The sequence below is a fragment of the Malaclemys terrapin genome, chromosome 13 (assembly GCF_027887155.1).
Source record: "Malaclemys terrapin pileata isolate rMalTer1 chromosome 13, rMalTer1.hap1, whole genome shotgun sequence".
Lineage (NCBI taxonomy): Eukaryota > Metazoa > Chordata > Testudines > Emydidae > Malaclemys > Malaclemys terrapin.
Window position 1 is genome coordinate 45,424,883 of NC_071517.1, and position 21,019 is coordinate 45,445,901.

Genomic DNA, 21,019 nt, shown 5'->3' on the forward strand with positions numbered 1-21,019 from the left:
ACTTTTCACAACTACAAACTCATCTGTGCTATGTATCTGAACCTCAAGAATTGAATTCAAGTCTGTACGTACATTGATCTTTTAACCAGCTGTCTCTCCCTTTTTCCTTTTAATAAATTTTAGCTTAGTTAATAAGAATTGGCTATAAGCATCTATTTTGGGTAAGATCTAGGTTATCATTGGACCTGGGTATGTGGCTGATCCTTTGGGATTGGAAGAACCTTTTCTTTTAGATGATAAGATTTTCAGTAATCATCATCATATCTGACGTGTGTCTGGATGGAGGCCTCAGGCTGGGCACTTTAAGGGAACTGCGTTGTTTGGACGTCTGAGTAACCAGGGAGGTTCTATAGAAGCTGTTTTGGGCTGGTTGGTAAATCTAAGTATTGGAAGATCCACCAGCGTTTGGGGTTTGTCTGCCCCATTTTGTTTGCAGTTCACCCTGATTGTGTGACCTCAGCTGGCTCCCATGGGCACGATCATCACACTGCAAATGTGGGGAGAGAGTGAGGAGAGGTAGAGCTGGGGGGAGGGCTGGGAGTCAGGACTCCTGGGTTCTATAGTAGGTTATAGTAGTGGGGGTGGGGAGGTCCATTTGCTACTGGTACTTTCTGCAGAGTCTGTGGTGGGCTGAAACATGCCGAGTTGCTCGGGGCTCTGTCTTCACTTTCACCCCTGCACGTCGTGGTGAGAAACAGGAAATTCAGCATCTTGCACGGCCGCAGCTTTTGCAAAGGTGGCAGCAGGTTGGGCTGGGGGGAGGGGGGACTGGGGGTGAGTTACAATCAGCTACAGAAGTGTCGGAGTCGGGGGCACGTGCGACACATAAATAACTGACCACGGTTTCCGTCCTGTGAGCCGGAGTCAATCTCCAGGCGCTCAGCTTGCAGAGCCAAAAATGCTTCTAGCTCTCACAGGTGCAAAGAAATCTCTCTAACCAGGGGCTGGTGGGACCCATGCCTGAGTCTGCAGAGAGCCTGAGCCGATCGCTCTGAGAGCAGGGAGCTCTCCCCAGTGAGATCCAGGCAGTGATGGGAGTGGGCTGGCTCGGGGGGGGGGGGGGTTCTAACCTGCTAGAATTTTACTTTCCACCCAAAATTCCAATTTCTCCCCTTTTTCAGGAGAAAAACAAGCATTAAAATATAGATAGAAAATTTGTTTTCTGAACTTCTGAACTGGGAGTGCTTTAAATTCCACCCAACATCCCTTTCTCATGTAGTTTGAGACGGGGTGAACAGCCTTAATTTCTAGCCTTCCATCAACTCCTCTTCTCTGTTTCAATCTCTCCTCCTACACCGAGTCTGGACCTACAGTGTTTTCAAAACAAACACATTTGCACTGGGAAAAAAGTCAGATGCCTGAAGAAACTGACCCCTTTCTTCCTGCTAGAACGTTCCTCTTAGCAAGGTGTGTCATATATTCACAAGACATAGATATATTTACGAGTGCAGATATGTTTTTCAATAACACTGATATTTATGTAAGGAAAAGAATATATGTTCCATAAATTCAGCTAGCACTGGGGTGGAGCATATCGTGTCAGCTATTATATATAGATGTAAACACACACACATATATGCAAATACACACACACACTTTTTGTCCACAGAAAAACACATCATTTTCCATAATGATTTTTTTCTGAAAATATTTTGTGCTAAAGAGAAACATTTCCCCTCAAAGTATTTTCCTTTTTAAAATCATATCATTTTTGTCAACGAGAATAGTTCACAAAGATATTTTTTCTGTTGAAAGCCATTTCTGCACGGAAAGAACATTTCCCAGGAGAGAGTTTTCATTAAAAATGCTTTATTTAAAACATATTAAAATAAGATTTTATCACAAGCTCTTGTGCTCCAGAAATGTTTGACTGGATAGAACTGTTTTTAAATAAGCAAAGGGAAAACCTCTGGGCCAGATCCCAGCCGGTGTCAAGCGGCCGCACCTCCACTGAGCTCAGTGGGGCCAGGTACTGAGTTTCTGGAAATCCGTTCCATGGAAGTCAGAAGCGCTACGGCCGACTGATCCCAGCAGGGATCTGGCCCCATTGACTTGGAGGGAGCTACGGCCAATTGACTCCCTTGCTGCTCGTTTCTCCTGCGTTCGCTCTCGCCCCTGCTGTGTTCTCCTTGGGTTTGTGCGTCTTCTCCTTCTGCTGCTGGACGGGACCAGGACACTCTCCTGCTGCTCCGTCAGCTCTCCATTCGGCTGTCGGACGCATGGACCGCTCAGGGAAGCTTCTCTCTGCTTTTCTCTCCTTCTCCTCACCATCCACTCGCTCTCCACCTACCCCTTGGCTGTCTGCTGACACACTGACTCTTATACCGACCTGTCAGGACTTTCTTGCGCATGACCACGGCCCACATTCCAAACGGTCCGTTCTAATTTTAGCCTGCAGCCGTGTTTACCTCCGAGTTATGACCTGCTGACCTTACCCCTACTTTGGTTTTCCAGCCAATTCGATTTTTAGTGCTATGGGATCTGCAGACTCGAATGAGGGCCTGACTCTTGCTAATTTAAAATGGAAGCCAGGGATATACAATGGAGTCTGGGGAATTTCTCTGGTATCAGCATCATCCACGCAGGGTTTGACCTGCAAGTTATTGCACGTTGTTTCTCACGTTTAGCAAAAAGGGAAGCAGGTTAGAGGGTAGCATAAGTAAGTCTCAAAATTCAGGGTCAAGAGTTCATCAGTTTCTGGTGCGTTTCTCAAGTGAGTTTGGTCTCCATATTTTTCAAAGGGGAAGTGTATTTGTTCCATGACTAGAGAGGAACTGACTGATTTGCGAACACTTCAGCTGTGTCTGTAACAACCTGATGTTCCAGGAGAGGAGAAGTGGAGGGGAGGCCAGGAGGCCACAGCTGTAGCTCAGAGTTTGAACGGTCTGACTCAGATGTATGGGAAGCCAGGGACTGGGATTGGCTCCGCACTTCCTGGACCTGGGCTGAGAGACGGGCAGGAAGTTCCTCGGTCACTAGAAATCTGAATTTGAGCCTGAAGGGGAAGCTAACGTAAATTGTGGTGAATCAAAATTCTAGTGAAACCCTCCAGTGCCACTGGGTTATGGCCCCACTGGGGATTCATTTCCTGGGGCTGCCGGCCCCATCCCTGAGCCATTCACCTTTCTTATTCCTCAGGCAGACGAGCAATCCCAGGCCCATGAAGACCAACCCCAGCACGGAGCCCCCGACGCCAGCCAGCATCGTGCCCCTGGCAGAGTCAGTCTGTGCTTCTGTGAAAACAAGAGCACGGGTGGTTCGGGCTCAGCCCAGCTTCTCCTTCCCTTTGTCACGTCCCCGCTGTCTGCCCCCAGGGTGGGGATGGGGATCTGACCCAGGCCCATCCCCTGAGGGGACTCCACAGAGCTAGGGGTGCCCCTGCGGGCTCAGGCCTTGCCCCACACTCAGAGGCTCTTACCCCAGTGCACAGTGAGGGGGCCCCACAGGCTGATGTGCTCCACCTGGCAGGTGTAGACGTCCCTGCGCTGGGGGGTCATCGCCAGCATCAGCAGGATCTGGAAGGTCCAGTCTCCGTTGTGGAGCAGCTCCGTGGACACCACCCCGGCTGTCTGCTCCTGCCTGTTCTCGAACCACTTGATTAAAACCCCGTCTTGGGACCAGGGTCTGCTCCCACCCCTGTAACCCCACCTGTCACTATGTCCCACCCCCACCCTCCGTCTGATCACAAGTCAGGACCATAGAAAAGAGGAAACCGGGCAGGTCAGAGCCCTGGCTCCCAGCACCCCTGCTCAAATCCACTTCCCCTCCCCAGCCAGGACTGTTATTATCGCTGTGTTACCGCAGGACCGAGGAGCCCGGTCATGCCCAAGACCCCCTTGTGCTCGGTGCTGCCCACCCTGACCCTGTTCCCTCAACATCGGCTGCAGTCCCCGCTGCTCCCCTCAGCCTTGCCCTACCCCAGATCTCTTCCTTCAGCCTCCCCCGCAGTTTCCCCCTGCTCCCCCGTCGCAGTCCTGTCCCCTCAGTTCCACCACCCTTCTTCTCCCAGTCCGTCCCCACACACCCACTGACACCCTCGACCTCCCTCTGCCCCAATCCCACTGCCTAGCTGGACTCACCCCCGTCCCACTCGGGACATGCAGGAAAAGCCCCCAGAGATGACCCCCCCCCCCGGGGACGTGCACCTACCCCAGGGGATCAGCAGGCTCCAGCCCCCCAGGCTGCTGTGCTGCACCCGGCAGGCGTAGCTGTGCCTGGCGCCCGGCCCCACGGCCAGGGAGCTGCACAGCTGGTAGGCGTTGGGCAGGATCCCGCTGGAGTTCAGCCACCAGCCCGGCCCCACCTCCTCCCCGTCCTGCAGCCAGGCCACGCGGACGGGCCGGGGGTAGAAACCGGTGACCCGGCAAACCAGCAGTACCGGCGCCAGGGTCCCGGCTGGGGGAAGCGCTCGGGCAAACACCACGGCGACCGGCCGCTCTGAGACAGGAGGAGAGAGACGGGGCGGGGGAGAGGGGACGATTCAGTCTGAGCCTCAGGGACTCACTAGCCAAGCCCAGCTCCATTCCCCGGGGTCAGGCGTTGGCCCTGCTGTCCTGGCCAGATCCTGCAGTTACCAGTGGTGAGGGAATCCCCCTTCACTTCCTGTCCTAAACTGCTGTGCAGTGCGGCCATGAAATCGCTCCACCCCAGATATGACTGCATTTGTACACCAGGCAAGAGATCCCTCTACAAATAGCCTCCTGCCCCATCCCAGAGGGAGCTACATAGAGAGAGAATGGGGAGTAGTGCTGCTTCTCCAGTGACTCTTTCCCGTAGCAGACAAAGCTCTTTGTCTTATTGACACAAGTTGTTTTCAGGAGACCTGGGTAACAAAGGGGTCTGGAAGAGGAAGGGCAGGGGGATGAGGACAGACCGTCTGGAGGTCACCAGGGCTGGGGTGGAAATCGAGAGATGTTAGGTGCAATGAGGATGTTCGGTCACCAGATGGCAGTGGGATCGAGGGGCAGCCCCGGACGAAGTGCAGGACAGGTTCCAGTTACTGTTTAAAGCTGATTTGTGCTCTAAGAACCACATGCAAAATCAGATTGCCTCGAAAACTGCTGCGAGACATCGGGGCCTGAGGCAGAATTTGTGGTGGGAACTTGGGATCACTTCACCAGGGGGCTCAGGGCGTGACACGCGGAGTAACACGGGAGAGCGGGAGAGGCTGCAACCTCTCGGAGCCCCGGGACCATCTGTCCAAGCCCTGTCACCGAGCGGTTCCTGCGGCTGTGAGCTGTGATCCCTCGGCCGGCTGTCACTCTGTCGTGAAAGCCACATGCCCAGGCAGATTGCCGTGAAACTAGCTCTGCCCCAGCAAGGTGCAGGAGAGACTTTGTGGTGCAAATTTGGGGGCAGGTGGTTAAGGGGTTCCTGAGAGAAAGTCTCCCCCGAGGACCTGTTTTTAGTGCTCCAGCATCAGACCCCCAGCGCAGACCCTGGGCTGAGCCGCTGAGCAGAGCCGTGCTGGGTTCTGTCCCATCCCCTGGGGCAGCGCTGGCTGGGAGGGTGATTGTTGGGTTATGTCCGTTTTATATGTTTTGTATAATTTCAGGATCCCATGTTGATTTTCAAAATGGAGTTTGTGCCCATGTGATCCAGCTGATCACAGTGTTCCCGCCTTTTATTTCTCCTCAGAAGGGGTAAACAACTTCTGGATGGAACTGGTTTTTACCACCTTTTCTACAGGGTTTCCCAGAAGGGGTTTTCTGCTCCTTCTCTGGGGTTTCCTGCTCAGGTGCTGTCCATCTGAGTGACAGTGAGGGTCTGACTTGCACTCACCTCCCCATCCTAGTGGTAGAAGGGGGCTCGGGTTTTCCTTCCACAGCTCTGCTTCTACTTTGCCATCACCAGCAAGGAGAAGAGAAGGCCAGACAGCCACATCCCACTTACCATCCTCCACCTTCAGCTGCTGTCCTGTTTATGGGGTTGATTTGGGGGGAATCACCGTATTGCATAATTTGACTGTTTACTCCCTCCTTTTCTTTGCCCCATTCATTGTGCACCAATCCCTCAATACACTTCATTTGTTTTTCACCTTATCACGACTGACTCCTCGTTAGTCAAGGTGGGAGGGACCCTTCATGGGAAGATCAAACCTACCGGATGACAGATGCTGGATAGGGAAGGTCGAATCTAAGGAAACAGGAAGCATAGGAATCTCTCACCTTATCCCACTGTGACGTTGCACTCTATATGATTTTATAGATATATGCTAATGAGTGAATATAATGTAACTTGAATATGCTTCATGCAAAAGGTCTCTTGTAAGGTATCATTTAAAAGCTTATAATCTACTGAGTGAGATCATCCTATTTGTATAAATGTATCACACTCGTATCTGAAACTAGAAATATGAAATATAACTCTGAAGGCCTATTGTCATTATGCAAAGTGTGGGCCATTAATGGTGGTTTGGAATCTTGATGGCTCCGATTAACCAGGACAATTGACTGTGGATGGCTCTGTCTGCAGGCAGCCTTCCCGTGAGTCAGGCTGGGAGGAATGAAGGCTTGAAGTCTTACGGTGACATGTGATCATGTCACCTGAACTGGAATCCATCTTTAAGCTGGTGTCTTTCCATTGAGAAGGAGGGGTGGGAACCCAGAGAGGGACAAAGGATTCCCGCCTTATGCAAAAGATATATAAATGGGTGGAACAGAACAAAGAGAGGAGCCATCATGAGGAATCCCCTAGCTACCACCTGAGCTGGAACAAGAGCTGGACCAGGGGAAAGGATTGTGCCCAGGCCTGGAAGGAGTCCAGTCTGAGGAAAACACTTACTGAAGCATCTCTGAGGGTGAGATTATCTGTATTCAGTTTGATTAGACATAGATTTGCGCGTTTTATTTTATTTTGCTTGGTGACTTACTTTGTTCTGTCTGTTACTACTTGAAACCACTTAAGTCCTACTTTCTGTATTTAATAAAATCACTTTTTACTTATTAATTAACCCAGAGTATGTGTTAATACCTGGGTGGGCAAACAGCTGTGCATATCTCTCTATCAGCGTTATAGAGCGCGGACAATTTATGAGTTTACCCTGTATAATCCATTATACAGGGTAAAATGGATTTATTTGGGTTTAGACCCCATTGGGAGTTGGGCATCTGAGTGTTGAAGACAAGAACACTTCCGTAAGCTGCTTTCAGTTAAGTCTGCAGCTTTGGGGCAAGAAATCCTGGGTCTGTGTCGGAGCAGACGGGCGTGTCTGGCTCAGCAAGACAGGGTGCTGGGGTCCTGAGCTGGCAGGGAAAGCAGGGGCAGAAGTAGTCTTGGCACATCAGTTGGCAGCTCCCAGGGGGGGTTCTGTGATTCAACCCGTCACACCCACATATATTTCTTTGCCTTTCTGTCCTTTCCTCTAACAGTGGGGGAGGCATTATCTTAGGTCTGCATTTCCTGCGTATCCCATTCTTGTGTTGGGTGTTTCATGCTTCCTAGAGGGGTCGGTTTTCAACGTTCAGGTAGGACAGGTCAGGTGGCACCATGAGCAGCCTTCCCCCTCCTCTGACAAAGACCTTTGGTCAGGCACGTGGACGTGAAAGACCATGACCCTACGGTCAGGGGCTGCGACATGGGGCCTTTCCCCTCTAGGATGCACAGGCTACAATCTGGCCCCAGAGCAGGGGGACTGGCTCATTGGGGTGGATGGGGGCAGAATGAGGGTGCCCACACGAGGGCACTAAGACTTTCCCAGGTCTTAGTATTGCAGCTCGAGCCGGTGAGAGTTACATTTTCAGAAGGAAGCCATGTGCTTTGTCCTGCACATACATGGGGAAGGGAGTGGGATCTAGTGGTTAGAGCAGAGGAGGGTGGTAGCTCGGACTCCTGGGTTCTCTCCCTAACTCTAGCAGGTTATAGCCCCCCAGAGCCAGCCCACCCCCATAACTGCCTGGATCACAGTCGGGGAAGCTCCCCCCTCTCAGAGCAACCAGCTCAGGCTCTCTGCAGACTCAGGCATGGGTCCCACCCGCCCTGGTTTGGAGAAATTTCTTTGCTCTCGTGAGGGCTAGAAGTTTTTTTTGGCTCTGCAAGCTGAGTGCCTGGAGATCGCCTCCGGCTCGCGGGACGGAAACCGTGGTCAGTTGTTTGTGCGTCGCACACGGCCCCAACTCCGACACGTCTGTCGGTGATTGTAAATCACCCCCAGCCCCATCTGCTGCTGCCTTTGCAAAAGCTGTGGCCGTGAACGGTGCTGAATTTCCTGTTTCTCGCCAGGAGCTCAAGTGCAGACAGAGCCCCCAAGCCACAGAAACTGCAGCCGTAGCAAATGGAGGGGCCCCCGGGCACTACACAGATCCCCTGCAAAATATCGGGGCCCCTGTGGTGCCAGGTGCAGCCCAGATCAGCGCCCTTGTTATACCAGGCTCTGCCCAGACCCAAACTGAGCAATGGCACAGGGACCTGGACTCCTGGGTTCTCTGTTCCACAGCTGGGGGAAGAGCGGGGCTGAGAGTGTTTGAGCGGGGGGGGGGGTGAGGGGCTGGGAGCCAGGACTCCTGGGTTCTCTCCCTGGCTCTGGGAAGCGAGTGGGGTCTAGTGTTTAGAGCAGGGGGTGCTCAGAGCCCGGACTCCAAGTGACAGTTGGCCCCGCCCCCTTCAGGTGACATTTGGCTCCTGCTCCTCAGGTGACAGTTGGTCCCGCCCCCTCCCCCCTCAGGGGACAGTTGGTCCCGCCCCCTCCCCCTCAGGGGACAGTTGGCCTTTCCAATGGTTACCATGCGTCCGGATTCCCCTGGACATGTCCGGCTTTTTGAACTAAAAATAGCGTCGGGGGGAATCTGTAAATGTCCGTACTCCCCCCCCCCGCCCCCCGCAGAGCGCGCGGCTAACAGGGCAGCCTCCGGCAGTCTGGAGCTCCCCCCGCTCCCCTGCCGCCCGGCGTGCCGGGACGAGCGGCTCCGGACGTTCCTGAGCATGCTCACAGAGACGTTAGGCGAAGGCCAACAACAAGGGGGCCAGGGGGGCGGAGAAGGGGCAGGGAGGTTCTGGAGGGGGCAGTCAAGAGACAGGGTGTTTGGGAGTTTGGGGGGGGCTGTCAGGGGGCAGGAGTGGGGAGAGGGGTCGGAGCAGTCAGGGGACAGGGAGCAGAGGGGTTTAGATGGGTCGGGAGTTCTGGGGGGGCTGTCAGGGGGCAGGAGTGGGGAGAGGGATCGGAGCAGTCAGGGGACAGGGAGCAGAGGGGTTTAGATGGGTCGGAAGTTCTGGGGGGGCTGTCAGGGGGCAGGAGTGGGGAGAGGGATCGGAGCAGTCAGGGGACAGGGAGCAGAGGGGTTTAGATGGGTTGGGAGTTCTGGGGGGCTGTCAGGGGGCAGGAGTGGGGAGAGGGATCGGAGCAGTCAGGGGACAGGGAGCAGAGGGGTTTAGATGGGTTGGGAGTTCTGGGGGGGGGCTGTCAGGGGGCAGGAGTGGGGAGAGGGATCGGAGCAGTCAGGGGACAGGGAGCAGAGGGGTTTAGATGGGTCGGGAGTTCTGGGGGGGCTGTCAGGGGGCAGGGGTGGGGAGAGGGATCGGAGCAGTCAGGGGACAGGGAGCAGAGGGGTTTAGATGGGTCGGGAGTTCGGGGGGGCTGTCAGGGGGCAGGAGTGGGGAGAGGGATCGGAGCAGTCAGGGGACAGGGAGCAGAGGGGTTTAGATGGGTCGGGAGTTCGGGGGGGAGCTGTCAGGGGGCAGGAGTGGGGAGAGGGATCGGAGCAGTCAGGGGACAGGGAGCAGAGGGGTTTAGATGGGTCGGGAGTTCTGGGGGGGCTGTCAGGGGGCAGGAGTGGGGAGAGGGATCGGAGCAGTCAGGGGACAGGGAGCAGAGGGGTTTAGATGGGTTGGGAGTTCTGGGGGGCTGTCAGGGGGCAGGAGTGGGGAGAGGGATCGGAGCAGTCAGGGGACAGGGAGCAGAGGGGTTTAGATGGGTTGGGAGTTCTGGGGGGGGCTGTCAGGGGGCAGGAGTGGGGAGAGGGATCGGAGCAGTCAGGGGACAGGGAGCAGAGGGGTTTAGATGGGTCGGGAGTTCTGGGGGGGCTGTCAGGGGGCAGGAGTGGGGAGAGGGATCGGAGCAGTCAGGGGACAGGGAGCAGAGGGGTTTAGATGGGTCAGGAGTTCTGGGGGGGGCTGTCAGGGGGCAGGAGTGGGGAGAGGGATCGGAGCAGTCGGGACAGGGAGCAGAGGGGTTTAGATGGGTCGGGAGTTCTGGGGGGGGCTGTCAGGGGCAGGAGTGGGGAGAGGGATCGGAGCAGTCAGGGGACAGGGAGCAGAGGGGTTTAGATGGGTTGGGAGTTCTGGGGGGCTGTCAGGGGGCAGGAGTGGGGAGAGGGATCGGAGCAGTCAGGGGACAGGGAGCAGAGGGGTTTAGATGGGTCGGGAGTTCTGGGGGGGCTGTCAGGGGGCAGGAGTGGGGAGAGGGATCGGAGCAGTCAGGGGACAGGGAGCAGAGGGGAGTTCTGGGGGGGTCTGTCGGGGCGGGGAGTGGTTGGATGGGGTGTGGGAGTCCCAGGGGTCTGTCTGGGGGTGGGGGTGTGGATAAGGGTTGGGGCAGTCAGGGTACAGGTAGGGGGTAGGGTCCTGGGGGGCAGTTGGGGGGGGTCTTAGGAGGGGGCAGTCAGGGGACAAGAGGCAGGGAGGCTTAGGTAGGGGGTGGAGTCCTAGGGGGCAGTTAGGGGCAGGGGTCCCAGGAGGGGGCAGTTAGGGGATAAGGAGCGGGGGGGTGGGGGGCTGGGAGTTCTGGGGGTGAGCTGTCAGGGGGCAGGAGTGGGGAGAGGGATCGGAGCAGTCAGGGGACAGGGAGCAGAGGGGTTTAGATGGGTCAGGAGTTCGGGGGGGCTGTCAGGGGGCGGGGTGCGGAGAGGGATCGGAGCAGTCAGGGGACAGGGAGCAGAGGGGTTTAGATGGGTCGGGAGTTCTGGGGGGGGCTGTCAGGGGCAGGAGTGGGGAGAGGGATCGGAGCAGTCAGGGGACAGGGAGCAGAGGGGTTTAGATGGGTCGGGAGTTCTGGGGGGGCTGTCAGGGGGCAGGAGTGGGGAGAGGGATCGGAGCAGTCAGGGGACAGGGAGCAGAGGGGTTTAGATGGGTTGGGAGTTCTGGGGGGCTGTCAGGGGGCAGGAGTGGGGAGAGGGATCGGAGCAGTCAGGGGACAGGGAGCAGAGGGGTTTAGATGGGTTGGGAGTTCTGGGGGGGGCTGTCAGGGGGCAGGAGTGGGGAGAGGGATCGGAGCAGTCAGGGGACAGGGAGCAGAGGGGTTTAGATGGGTCGGGAGTTCTGGGGGGGCTGTCAGGGGGCAGGAGTGCGGAGAGGGATCGGAGCAGTCAGGGGACAGGGAGCAGAGGGGTTTAGATGGGTCGGGAGTTCGGGGGGGCTGTCAGGGGGCGGGGTGCGGAGAGGGATCGGAGCAGTCAGGGGACAGGGAGCAGAGGGGTTTAGATGGGTCGGGAGTTCTGGGGGGGGCTGTCAGGGGCAGGAGTGGGGAGAGGGATCGGAGCAGTCAGGGGACAGGGAGCAGAGGGGTTTAGATGGGTCGGGAGTTCTGGGGGGGCTGTCAGGGGGCAGGAGTGCGGAGAGGGATCGGAGCAGTCAGGGGACAGGGAGCAGAGGGGTTTAGATGGGTCGGGAGTTCTGGGGGGGCTGTCAGGGGGCAGGAGTGGGGAGAGGGATCGGAGCAGTCAGGGGACAGGGAGCAGAGGGGAGTTCTGGGGGGGTCTGTCGGGGCGGGGAGTGGTTGGATGGGGTGTGGGAGTCCCAGGGGTCTGTCTGGGGGTGGGGGTGTGGATAAGGGTTGGGGCAGTCAGGGTACAGGTAGGGGGTAGGGTCCTGGGGGGCAGTTGGGGGGGGTCTTAGGAGGGGGCAGTCAGGGGACAAGAGGCAGGGAGGCTTAGGTAGGGGGTGGAGTCCTAGGGGGCAGTTAGGGGCAGGGGTCCCAGGAGGGGGCAATCAGGGGACAAGGTGTGGGGGGAGGGTTGGGGGTTCGGAGGGGGGCAGGAAGTGGGAGGGGCAGGGCTGGGGGCGGGGCTAGGGCAGGATGGGGCGGGGCTAGGGCAGGACAGGGGTGGGGCCAGGACGGGGGCGGGGCTAGGGCGGGGCTTCTCCCGTCCTCTTTTTTGCTTGCTGAAATATGGTAATCCTGCCTTTCCCCGCTCGCGCTCTCAGCGGCCGTTGGCGCCTCGCGACACTTCCCCACCCGTTTCCCGCCCTTTTTTATCTCCGCGAGTCCTCTCCAGGGCCGCCCCGACTGAGTCTGCCCGGCAACTAGTGATGCTCAGAAAGGACTGCTCCTTCTGATTGGCTGTCCCGCCCAGGCCATTGATGGAAAGGGCGGAGCCTGGCAGTGATAGGGGCCGGGGAGGAGAATAAGGAGGCGGGGCCACAGAGTGGGAGGGGCTAAGGAGCGGGAGGGCGGGGCAGGGAGCAGGGGTGTGGCTAATAAGAAAGCGGGCAGGGGGAGGGAGGAGCTATTGGAAGGGCGGGGCCACTGGGAGAGGGAGGAGCTATTGGAATGGAGGGGGAGGGGCTGTTAGGCGGGAAGGGGCTATAGGGAGGGGAAGGGGCCATTGGAACAGGGATGAGGGGGCAGTTGGGGGGGCTCTGCCCTCCCTTCTGTTCTATCTCTTCCCCCTTCCCCCCCATCTCCCCTCGTCACTCAGGTGCAGTCCCTGGGGGGGAGCCAGGCCCAGCCCCATGGGAAAGGACCCCGCTGCGGGGTGGGGGTTGGGCAGGTTTGCTTTCCACCCCCCCCAAGTCACCCCCTCTCCGCGCCAGGCCAGGTTTGGGGTGCGGTGCCAGGTCGGAGGGGGCAGCTGGGGGGAGGCAGAGCCCCTGGGCAGGGTGAGGAGGGGGACGCTGGCCTGTAATTTTGGGGCCACCCCCCACCAATTCAGGGCCTAGGTCCCTGCCTGGTTTGTCTGTGGGTGAATCTGGCCTGAGCAGGGGGCTCTCCCCGGGCGGTCAGGGCTCCCCATGGCCCCAGGGCGGCGCTAGGGGCTGTACTGCAGGGGGCGGGGGGGGGCAGCAGGGGGCTCTCCCCGGGCGGTCAGGGCTCCCCATGGCCCCAGGGCGGCGCTAGGGGCTGTACTGCAGGGAGTGGGGCGGGGGGCAGCAGGGGGCTCTCCCCGGGCAGTCAGGGCTCCCCATGGCCCCAGGGCGGCGCTAGGGGCTGTGCTGCAGGGGGCGGGGGGGGCAGCAGGGGGCTCTGCCCGGGCAGTCAGGGCTCCCCATGGCCCCAGGGCGGTGCTAGGGGCTGTGCTGCAGGGAGCGGGGCGGGGGCAGCAGGGGGCTCTCCCCGGGCAGTCAGGGCTCCCCATGGCCCCAGGGCGGCGCTAGGGGCTGTACTGCAGGGGGTGGGGCGGGGGGCAGCAGGGGGCTCTCCCCGGGCAGTCAGGGCTCCCCATGGCCTCAGGGCGGCGCTAGGGGCTGTACTGCAGGGAGTGGGGGGGGCAGCAGGGGGCTCTCCCCGGGCAGTCAGGGCTCCCCATGGCCCCAGGGCGGCGCTAGGGGCTGTACTGCAGGGGACAGGGTGGGGGCAGCAGGGGGCTCTCCCCAGGCAGTCAGGGCTCCCCATGGCCTCAGGGCGGCGCTAGGGGCTGTACTGCAGGGAGCGGGGCGGGGGCAGCAGGGGGCTCTCCCCGGGCAGTCAGGGCTCCACAGGGCGGCGCTAGGGGCTGTGCTGGGAGTCGCGGTACCCAGGCCGAAGGAGATGGAGGGGCCGTGTCACACACACTGGGAGTCGGGACAGGCCCTGCTTCTGATCTTGCTGCCGGGGATCCCCTCCCGCGCGGCCTCCGCTCCCCGACTCACTCTGCCCTCATTGGCTCAGGGCTGGCAGCTGCGGGGACAGAGCTGAGCAGACACAGACAAAGGGAGAAGTTGGCAGAGAGGTTCGCGCCCTGGGAGGAACCAAGAGCACATGTGTGCAGCCCTGGGGCCCTCGTCCCGCTGCTCTGACGTCTCCCTGAGCCCGTTTCCCCTGCCGGGATGCTGCTCCCTCTGCTGCTCCTGCCCTGGGCATGGGGGGCTCTGGACGGTAAGGGGGGACCCCCCTCCCTTTTTGCTACTGGGGGGTGTGATGTTATGCCAGGATGGGGCAGCACCACGCTGGCCTAGTGACCCTCGCTGGGGGTGTAGGAGGATGGGGGAGACGGGTTAGGGGTCAGCAGGGAGTGTTAAGGAGACTGAGACTCATTTATCTCTCTCCCCAACTGCTTTATCCTCCACTTGTTTCTTCTCCCCTCCCCACAGCCTCCCCTCCTGTCCCCACAGAGTCTCTCACTCTCCGGCTGCTCCAAACCATCATCTTCCACAATGCCAGCTCCACGGACATGCAGGGGACGGCCCTGCTGGGCGACCTGGAGACTCACTCCCTGGACTGCAGGACCTGCAAGGTCCGCTTCCTGCAGCCCTGGGCCCAGCAGGGCCTGACCCCGAAGCAGTGGCAGGACCTGGAGAAGTTGATCTATAACAATCTGTCCAACTTCATCCGTATGGTGAACGATCTGGTTGAGGATGAAGGAGAGGGCTGTGAGTATGGCGCAGTCTGAGGGGGGTCCCTTCCCGCACCCACCAGGGAGCTGAGAACTGACACGCTCACAGCAGCAACTGAGTGTGTCCTGACAGGGTGGATCGGGGGCAAGACAGCCAGTCCCTGGCCCTTAGGCTGAATGGAGCCAGCGTCCCCTAGACGGGAAAGGCCCCATTCTCCACCCCATTGAGCCAGTCCCCCGCTCTGGGGCCGGATTGTAGCCTGTGCGCCCTAGAGGGGAAAGGCCCCATGTCCCAGCCCTGACCATAGCCTCATGGTCTTTCACGACCATGTGCCCTACCCAAGGCCTTTGTCGAAGGAGGGGGAAGTGGAAACGAGGGGGGAGGCTGCCCAAGGTGCCACCTGTCCTGCCTGAACCGTGAAAACTGACACATGGGCAGGAAACGCAGAGCTGAGCTAATGCCTCCCACACCCTCCCAGCCAGCGCTGCCCCAGGGGATGGGAGAGAACCCAGCACGGCTCTGCTCAGCGGCTCAGCCCAGGGTCTGCACTGGGTGTCTCCCTCTTTCTGCCGTCTCCCCCCATTCCGGTGACCCCCTGCCCTTCCTGTTCCAGACCCCTTTGTTACCCAGTTCAGCGAGGGCTGCGAGCTCCACCCCAATGGCACTTCCAGGGGATTCTGTGATGCTGGGATGAACGGCGAGGACTTTGTCATCTTTGACACAGACAGCGGCAAATGGGTCGCTCGCCAGGGGGATAAACTGACTCTCAAAGCCCAGGAGATTCTTAACTACAACCGGGTTGTGGCCATCACGCTTCAGTTTCTCCTGAGAATGACGTGTGTCAATCTGATCAAGAGCTTTGTCCAGCATGGGAAAGAGTCTCTGGAGAGGCAAGGTGAGGCTGGACACCCCTCCCCGCTCGCGGAGATGCAGCCATCTCTGGGTTGGGGCAGGGGGCTGTTTATCCAGGGCCCCCTTGCCTCTTGTACAAATGCAGCTATATCTGGGGTGCAGCACAGTAGCCATATCGTAGCTGCACTGCACAGCAGTTTAGGACAGGAAGTGAAGGGGGATTCCCTCACCACTGGTAACTGCAGGATCTGGCCAGGACAGCAGGGCCAACGCCTGACCCCGGGGAATGGAGCTGGGCTTGGCTAGTGAGTCCCTGAGGCTCAGACTGAATCGTCCCCTCTCCCCCGCCCCGTCTCTCTCCTCCTGTCTCAGAGCGGCCGGTCGCCGTGGTGTTTGCCCGAGCGCCTCCCCCAGCCGGGACCCCCGCGCCGGTACTGCTGGTTTGCCGGGTCACCGGTTTCTACCCCCGGCCCATCCGCGTGGCCTGGCTGCAGGACGGGGAGGAGGTGGGGCCGGGCGGGCGGCTGAACTCCAGCGGGATCCTGCCCAACGCGGACCTGACCTACCAGCTGCGCAGCTCCCTGGCCGTGGGGCCGGGCGCCGGGCACAGCTACGCCTGCCGGGTGCAGCACAGCAGCCTGGGGGGCCGGAGCCTGCTGATCCCCTGGGGTAGGTGCACGTCCCCGGGTGGGGGTGGGGGGGGTCGTGGTCTCTGGGGACTTTTCCTGCATGTCCTGAGTGGGATGGGGGTGGGTCCAGGCAGCGGGATTGGGGCGGAGGGAGGTCGAGGGTTTCGGTGGGTGTGGGGATGGAGCAGGGGAAGCAGGGTGGAGGAACTGAGGGGGACCCGACTGGCATGGTGGGAGCAGGGTAGGGGCTGAGGGGAGCCTGAATGGGACAGGGTAGAGAGAGCTGTGTGGAGTGGGGCAGGGGAGACAATGGGGCAGTGCTGGGGAGGGTCAGGGGGTTGGGGAGAGGGAGAGGGTCTGGACGAGATGAGACAGAGGGGAGCAGGACTGGAATGGGGGGAAGTTGAGGGGGTGGGATAGCAGGGGGAGCGAGGGGAATGGGATGGTGGGGGAGGCTGAAAGAAGAGATTTTGGGTAGGGCAAAAGCTGAGGGCAGTGGGTCGGGGTGGGGTGATCGGGGGAGACTGCGGGGGATGTTGAAGGAACAGGGTCAGGGTGGAGGGCTGCAGGCAGTGGGTCGGGGGCGGGGAGAGCAGAAGGGGGCTGCGGGGGAGGCTGAGGGAACAGGGCCCACACTCCTGTCCCCGTTCCCAGCACGGCACCCCCTGTTTTACAGAGCAGAGCAGGCCCTGGGGCCCCGGCCTGGTCGTGGGCATCACCCTGGGGGTTGTGGCCGTAGCCGCCGTGGCCGTGGTGCTGTGGCGGAGCAGACGCAGGTGAGTCCTCCCCTCTCTGGGGTGGGGGTGGGGGGTGAGGCTGTTGTACCCCCTAACCCATCCCCTCTGCTCTCTCCTTCCAGGGGCTACCAGGATGTTGGACCAGGGGAGTCCAGGCCCTGAGGGAGCGGCACCGGCCCCAGACCCAGCATGGGGATCGGCCCCTCTCCTGGGGACACGGACCTTGGGGCTGGATCTGTGCTCGGCTCCAGAGCTCAGGGCCCCAAGGGCAGGACTGGATCGGGGCCCTGGGAGATCGGGGCCCGGGGTGGGATTCTCCTCCCTCTGGACGTTGGGGGCACATTGGACACTTGGGGCACTGTGGGATCGCTGGGGTCCAGGATCCACAGGGAGCCGGCGCTGGCCTGTGCCGTTCAATAAACCCTTCAGGGAGGGGCTGCCCAGTGGACCCCACCGGGGGCTGTAGGAGCCAGGGTCTGGGTGCAGGGGTCAGACACAGCTACGTACACAAAGGGGGTGGGCGTGGGTGGGGGCGCATGGGAACCAGGAGGGTCCTGGCAGGGTGTCCAGGCTGAGCTGGGGTGCCTGGGTAGCAAGCGGGTTCGCCGTGGGACATAGGCCCAGCTACCCACACGGAGCCCGGACAACACTCTGGCCCATGGGGTGCCAGGGAGGCCGCTCCAAGTTTCTGGCTGGGCGGGGCTGACAGCTCCTGGGGGCAGGGACCTTTCAGATCTAGGTGTGAGGGACCCCGTGATGGGGTTTTACCGCTCAGGGATTGAAATCAAGTGGTTCGAGAACAGGCAGGAGCAGACAGCCGGGGTAGTGTCCACGGAGCTGCTCCACAACAGAGACTGGACCTTCCAGATCCTGGTGATGCTGGCGATGACCCCCCGGCGCTGGGACATCTACACCTGCCAGGTGGACCACATCAGCCTGCGGGGCCCCCTCACCGTGCACTGGGGTAAGAGCCTCTGAGTGTGGGGCAACCCCTCAGCCCACAGGGCACCCCTAGCTCTGTGGAGTCCCCTCAGGGGATGGGTGGGTCAGATCCCCATCCCCACCCCGGGGGCAGAGAGTGGGGACGTGACAAAGGGAAGGAGAAGCTGGGCTGAGCCCAAACCACCCGTGCTCTTGTTTTCACAGAAGCACAGACTGACTCTCCCAGGGCAAGATGGTGGCTGGGGTCGGGGGCTCCGTGCTGGGGTTGGTCTTCATGGGCCTGGGATTGCTCGTCTGCCTGAGGAATAAGAAAGGTGAATGGCTCCGGGATGGGGCCGGCAGCCCCAGGAAATGAGTCCCCAGTGGGGCCATGACCCAGTGGCACTGGAGGGTTTCACTAGAATTTTGATTCACCACAATTTACGTTAGCTTCCCCTTCAGGCTCAAATTCAGATTTCTAGTGACCGAGGAACTTCCTGCCCATCTCTCAGCCCAGGTCCAGGAAGTGCGGAGCCAATCCCAGTCCCTGGCTTCCCATACATCTGAGTCAGACCGTTCAAACTCTGAGCTACAGCTGTGGCCTCCTGGCCTCCCCTCCACTTCTCCTCTCCTGGAACATCAGGTTGTTACAGACACAGCTGAAGTGTTCGCAAATCAGTCAGTTCCTCTCTAGTCATGGAACAAATACACTTCCCCTTTGAAAAATATGGAGACCAAACTCACTTGAGAAACGCACCAGAAACTGATGAACTCTTGACCCTGAATTTTGAGACTTACTTATGCTACCCTCTAACCTGCTTCCCTTTTTGCTAAACATGAGAAACAACGTGCAATAACTTGCAGGTCAAACCCTGCGTGGATGATGCTGATACCAGAGAAATTCCCCAGACTCTATTGTGTATCCCTGGCTTCCATTTTAATTAAGCAAGAGTCAGGCCCTCATTCGAGTCTGCAGATCCCATAGCACTAAAAAATCAAATTGGCTGGAAAACCAAAGTAGGGGAAAGGTCAGCAGGTCATAACTCGGAGGTAAACACGGCTGCAGGCTAAAATTAGAACGGACCGTTTGGAATGAGGGCAGTTGTCATGCGCAAGAAAGTCCTGACAGGTCGGTATAAAAGTCAGTGTGTCAGCAGACAGCCAAGGGGTAGGTGGAGAGCGAGTGGACAGAGAGAAGCTTCCCTGAGCGGTCCATGCGTCCGACAGCCGAATGGAGAGCTGACGGAGCAGCAGGAGAGTGTCCTGGTCCCGTCCAGCAGCAGAGGGAGAAGACGCACAAACCCAAGGAGAACACTGCAGGGGCGAGAGCGAACGCAGGAGAAACGAGCAGCAAGGGAGTCAATTGGCCGTAGCTCCCTCCAAGTCAATGGGGCCAGATCCCTGCTGGGATCAGTCGGCCGTAGCACTTCTGACTTCCATGGAACGGATTTCCAGAAACTCAGTACCTGGCCCCACTGAGCTCAGTGTAGATGCGGCCGCTTGACACCGGCTGGGATCTGGCCCAGAGGTTTTCCCTTTGCTTATTTAAAAACAGTTCTATCCAGTCAAACATTTCTGGAGCACAAGAGCTTGTGATAAAATCTTATTTTAATATGTTTTAAATAAAGCATTTTTAATGAAAACTCTGTCCTGGGAAATGTTCTTTCCGTGCAGAAATGGCTTTCAACAGAAAAAAAATCTTTGTGAACTATTCTTGTTGACAAAAACAATATCATATTAAAAAGGAAAATACTTTGGGAACAATGTTTCTCTTTAGCAAAAATATTTTCAGAAAAAAATCATGGTAAATGATGTGTTTTCTTGTGGACAAAAAGTGTGTGTGTGTATTTGCCTATATGTGTGTGTGTGTGTGTGTTTACATCTATATATAATAGCTGACATGCTATGCTCCACCCCAGTGCTAGCTGCATTTATGGGAAATAATTATTTTTCTTGAGAAAAATAATGTTATATGTATAAAAATACCTGTCAAGCTTCACCCCATTGGTAGTTCAATTTATGGAACGTATTTTCTTTTCTTTGCACTCGGAAATATATATATGTCTTGTGAATGTTTTTCTCCTGAAAAAGGTGAGAAATTGGAAATTTGGGTGGAAAGTAAAACTGTAGCAGGTTAGACCCTCACCCCCTCACCCCGAGCCAGGCCACTCCCATCACTGCCTGGATCACACACGAGGCAGCTCCCCCCTCTCAGAGCGACCAGCTCAGGCTCTCTGCAGACTCAGGCGTGGGTCCCACCCGCCACTGGCTGGAGAGATTTCTTTGCACCCATGAGGGCTAAAAGCATTTTTGGCTCTGCAAACTGAGCGCCTGGAGATCGACTCTGGCTCACAGGACGGAAACCGTGGTCAGTTATTTGTGCGTCGTATGTGCCCCCGACTCCGACACTTCTGTAGCTGATTGTAACTCACCCCCTCCCCCAGCCCCACCTGCTGCCACCTTTGCAAAAGCTGCGGCCGTGTAAGATGCTGAATTTCCTGTTTCTCACCACGAGGCGCAGCAGTGAACGTGAAGACAGAGCCTCGACCAACTTGGCATGTTTCAGCCCACCACAGAAACTGCAGAAAGTACAAGTAACAAAAGTAACAAATGGACGCCCCCCTCATGGATCCCCCCCCGAGAAAGATCAAGTGTCGTGCCAGGCTGTGCACAGACCTGAACTGAAGGATGGCAAAGGGTCTGGACTCCTGGGTTCTCTCCCAGCTCTGGGAGGGGAGTGGGGACTAGTGGGTTAGAGTCAGGGGGGCTGGGAGTCTTTTTCTGCTAGACCACACTTAACCAGACCTAAGATAGAACCCAGGAGTCCTGACTCCCAGCCCTCCCCCCAGCTCCACCTCTCCTCACTCTCTCCCCACAGCTGCAGATAGATTCACAAGCACCCCTTGTCAAATTTAATACCCAAAGCAGGTCATGAAACGACCAGGGTCAGTGGACAAAACAACACCCCACAAAAGCCCCTCAACACAACTGCCCCGTCTACCCCTCCACCCTCAGACCCCTTCCTGGGAGCCCACCTACCACCAGACACCTTCACTCTGAGTCGCTAGGCGCCATCCCTTCTGCGCCCACCCCTGTCCACAACCAGGCTGTCATCTGAGGCCTAGGGTTGCCAATCTTCCACCATTGTCCTGGAGTCTCCAGCAATTCAGGGTTAATCTTTAATTAAGGGTTATGTCATGGGATGGAATCTCCAGGAATACGTCCAACCAAAATTGGCCACCCGAGCTGGGGGTGATTAGCGCGGCGGTGGGTGGGAGCAATCGCACGTTGGCATGTCTCAGCCAGCGGAGATAAGTCATCCAAGAAAATATGACTTCCCGGAGGTAAAGGGAGATGGGGGGCGGCTCCGGGGGCGGTGACTGAAATGCAGCTGCTGACGGGGAAGATTTTACCTAC

The 21,019-nt window shown here is 58.3% G+C and overlaps 2 protein-coding genes across 2 annotated transcripts; one reads left to right on the forward strand and one right to left on the reverse strand.

Annotated features, from left to right (window-relative positions):
• Positions 1–669: 669 nt before the first annotated feature.
• Positions 670–8,745, reverse strand: LOC128847412 (HLA class II histocompatibility antigen, DQ beta 2 chain-like). Its single transcript, XM_054046799.1, has 6 exons — positions 8,721–8,745; positions 5,893–5,916; positions 4,304–4,437; positions 3,419–3,572; positions 3,123–3,233; positions 670–752 (listed from the first exon to the last, which is right to left on the reverse strand). Exons 1-6 carry the CDS (start codon positions 8,743–8,745, stop codon positions 670–672), a joined length of 531 nt encoding a protein of 176 aa, XP_053902774.1.
• Positions 8,746–13,956: 5,211 nt separating this feature from the next.
• LOC128848081 (antigen-presenting glycoprotein CD1d-like) lies at positions 13,957–17,170 on the forward strand. Its single transcript, XM_054047842.1, has 6 exons — positions 13,957–14,005; positions 14,221–14,499; positions 15,077–15,358; positions 15,688–15,984; positions 16,621–16,720; positions 16,804–17,170. The coding sequence occupies exons 1-6, from the start codon at positions 13,957–13,959 to the stop codon at positions 16,841–16,843; spliced, it is 1,047 nt and encodes a 348-aa protein (XP_053903817.1). The 3' UTR covers positions 16,844–17,170.
• Positions 17,171–21,019: the final 3,849 nt, after the last annotated feature.

Excerpts from the sequence above, each read along its gene's own strand:
- LOC128847412 (XM_054046799.1), bottom strand. The coding sequence starts at position 8,745 with ATGTCCAGGGGAATCCGGACGCATG. Across the intron at positions 3,573-4,303 it reads GGCTGCAGGACGGGGAGGAG|CAGACAGCCGGGGTGGTGTC; the intron begins GTGGGGCCGGGC and ends AACAGGCAGGAG. Across the intron at positions 753-3,122 it reads CTGCCTGAGGAATAAGAAAG|CCCAACCTGCTGCCACCTTT; the intron begins GTGAATGGCTCA and ends CCCTCCCCCCAG.
- LOC128848081 (XM_054047842.1), top strand. The coding sequence starts at position 13,957 with ATGCTGCTCCCTCTGCTGCTCCTGCCCTGGGCATGGGGGGCTCTGGAC. Across the intron at positions 14,006-14,220 it reads GGCATGGGGGGCTCTGGACG|CCTCCCCTCCTGTCCCCACA; the intron begins GTAAGGGGGGAC and ends CCCTCCCCACAG. Across the intron at positions 16,721-16,803 it reads CTGTGGCGGAGCAGACGCAG|GGGCTACCAGGATGTTGGAC; the intron begins GTGAGTCCTCCC and ends CTCTCCTTCCAG.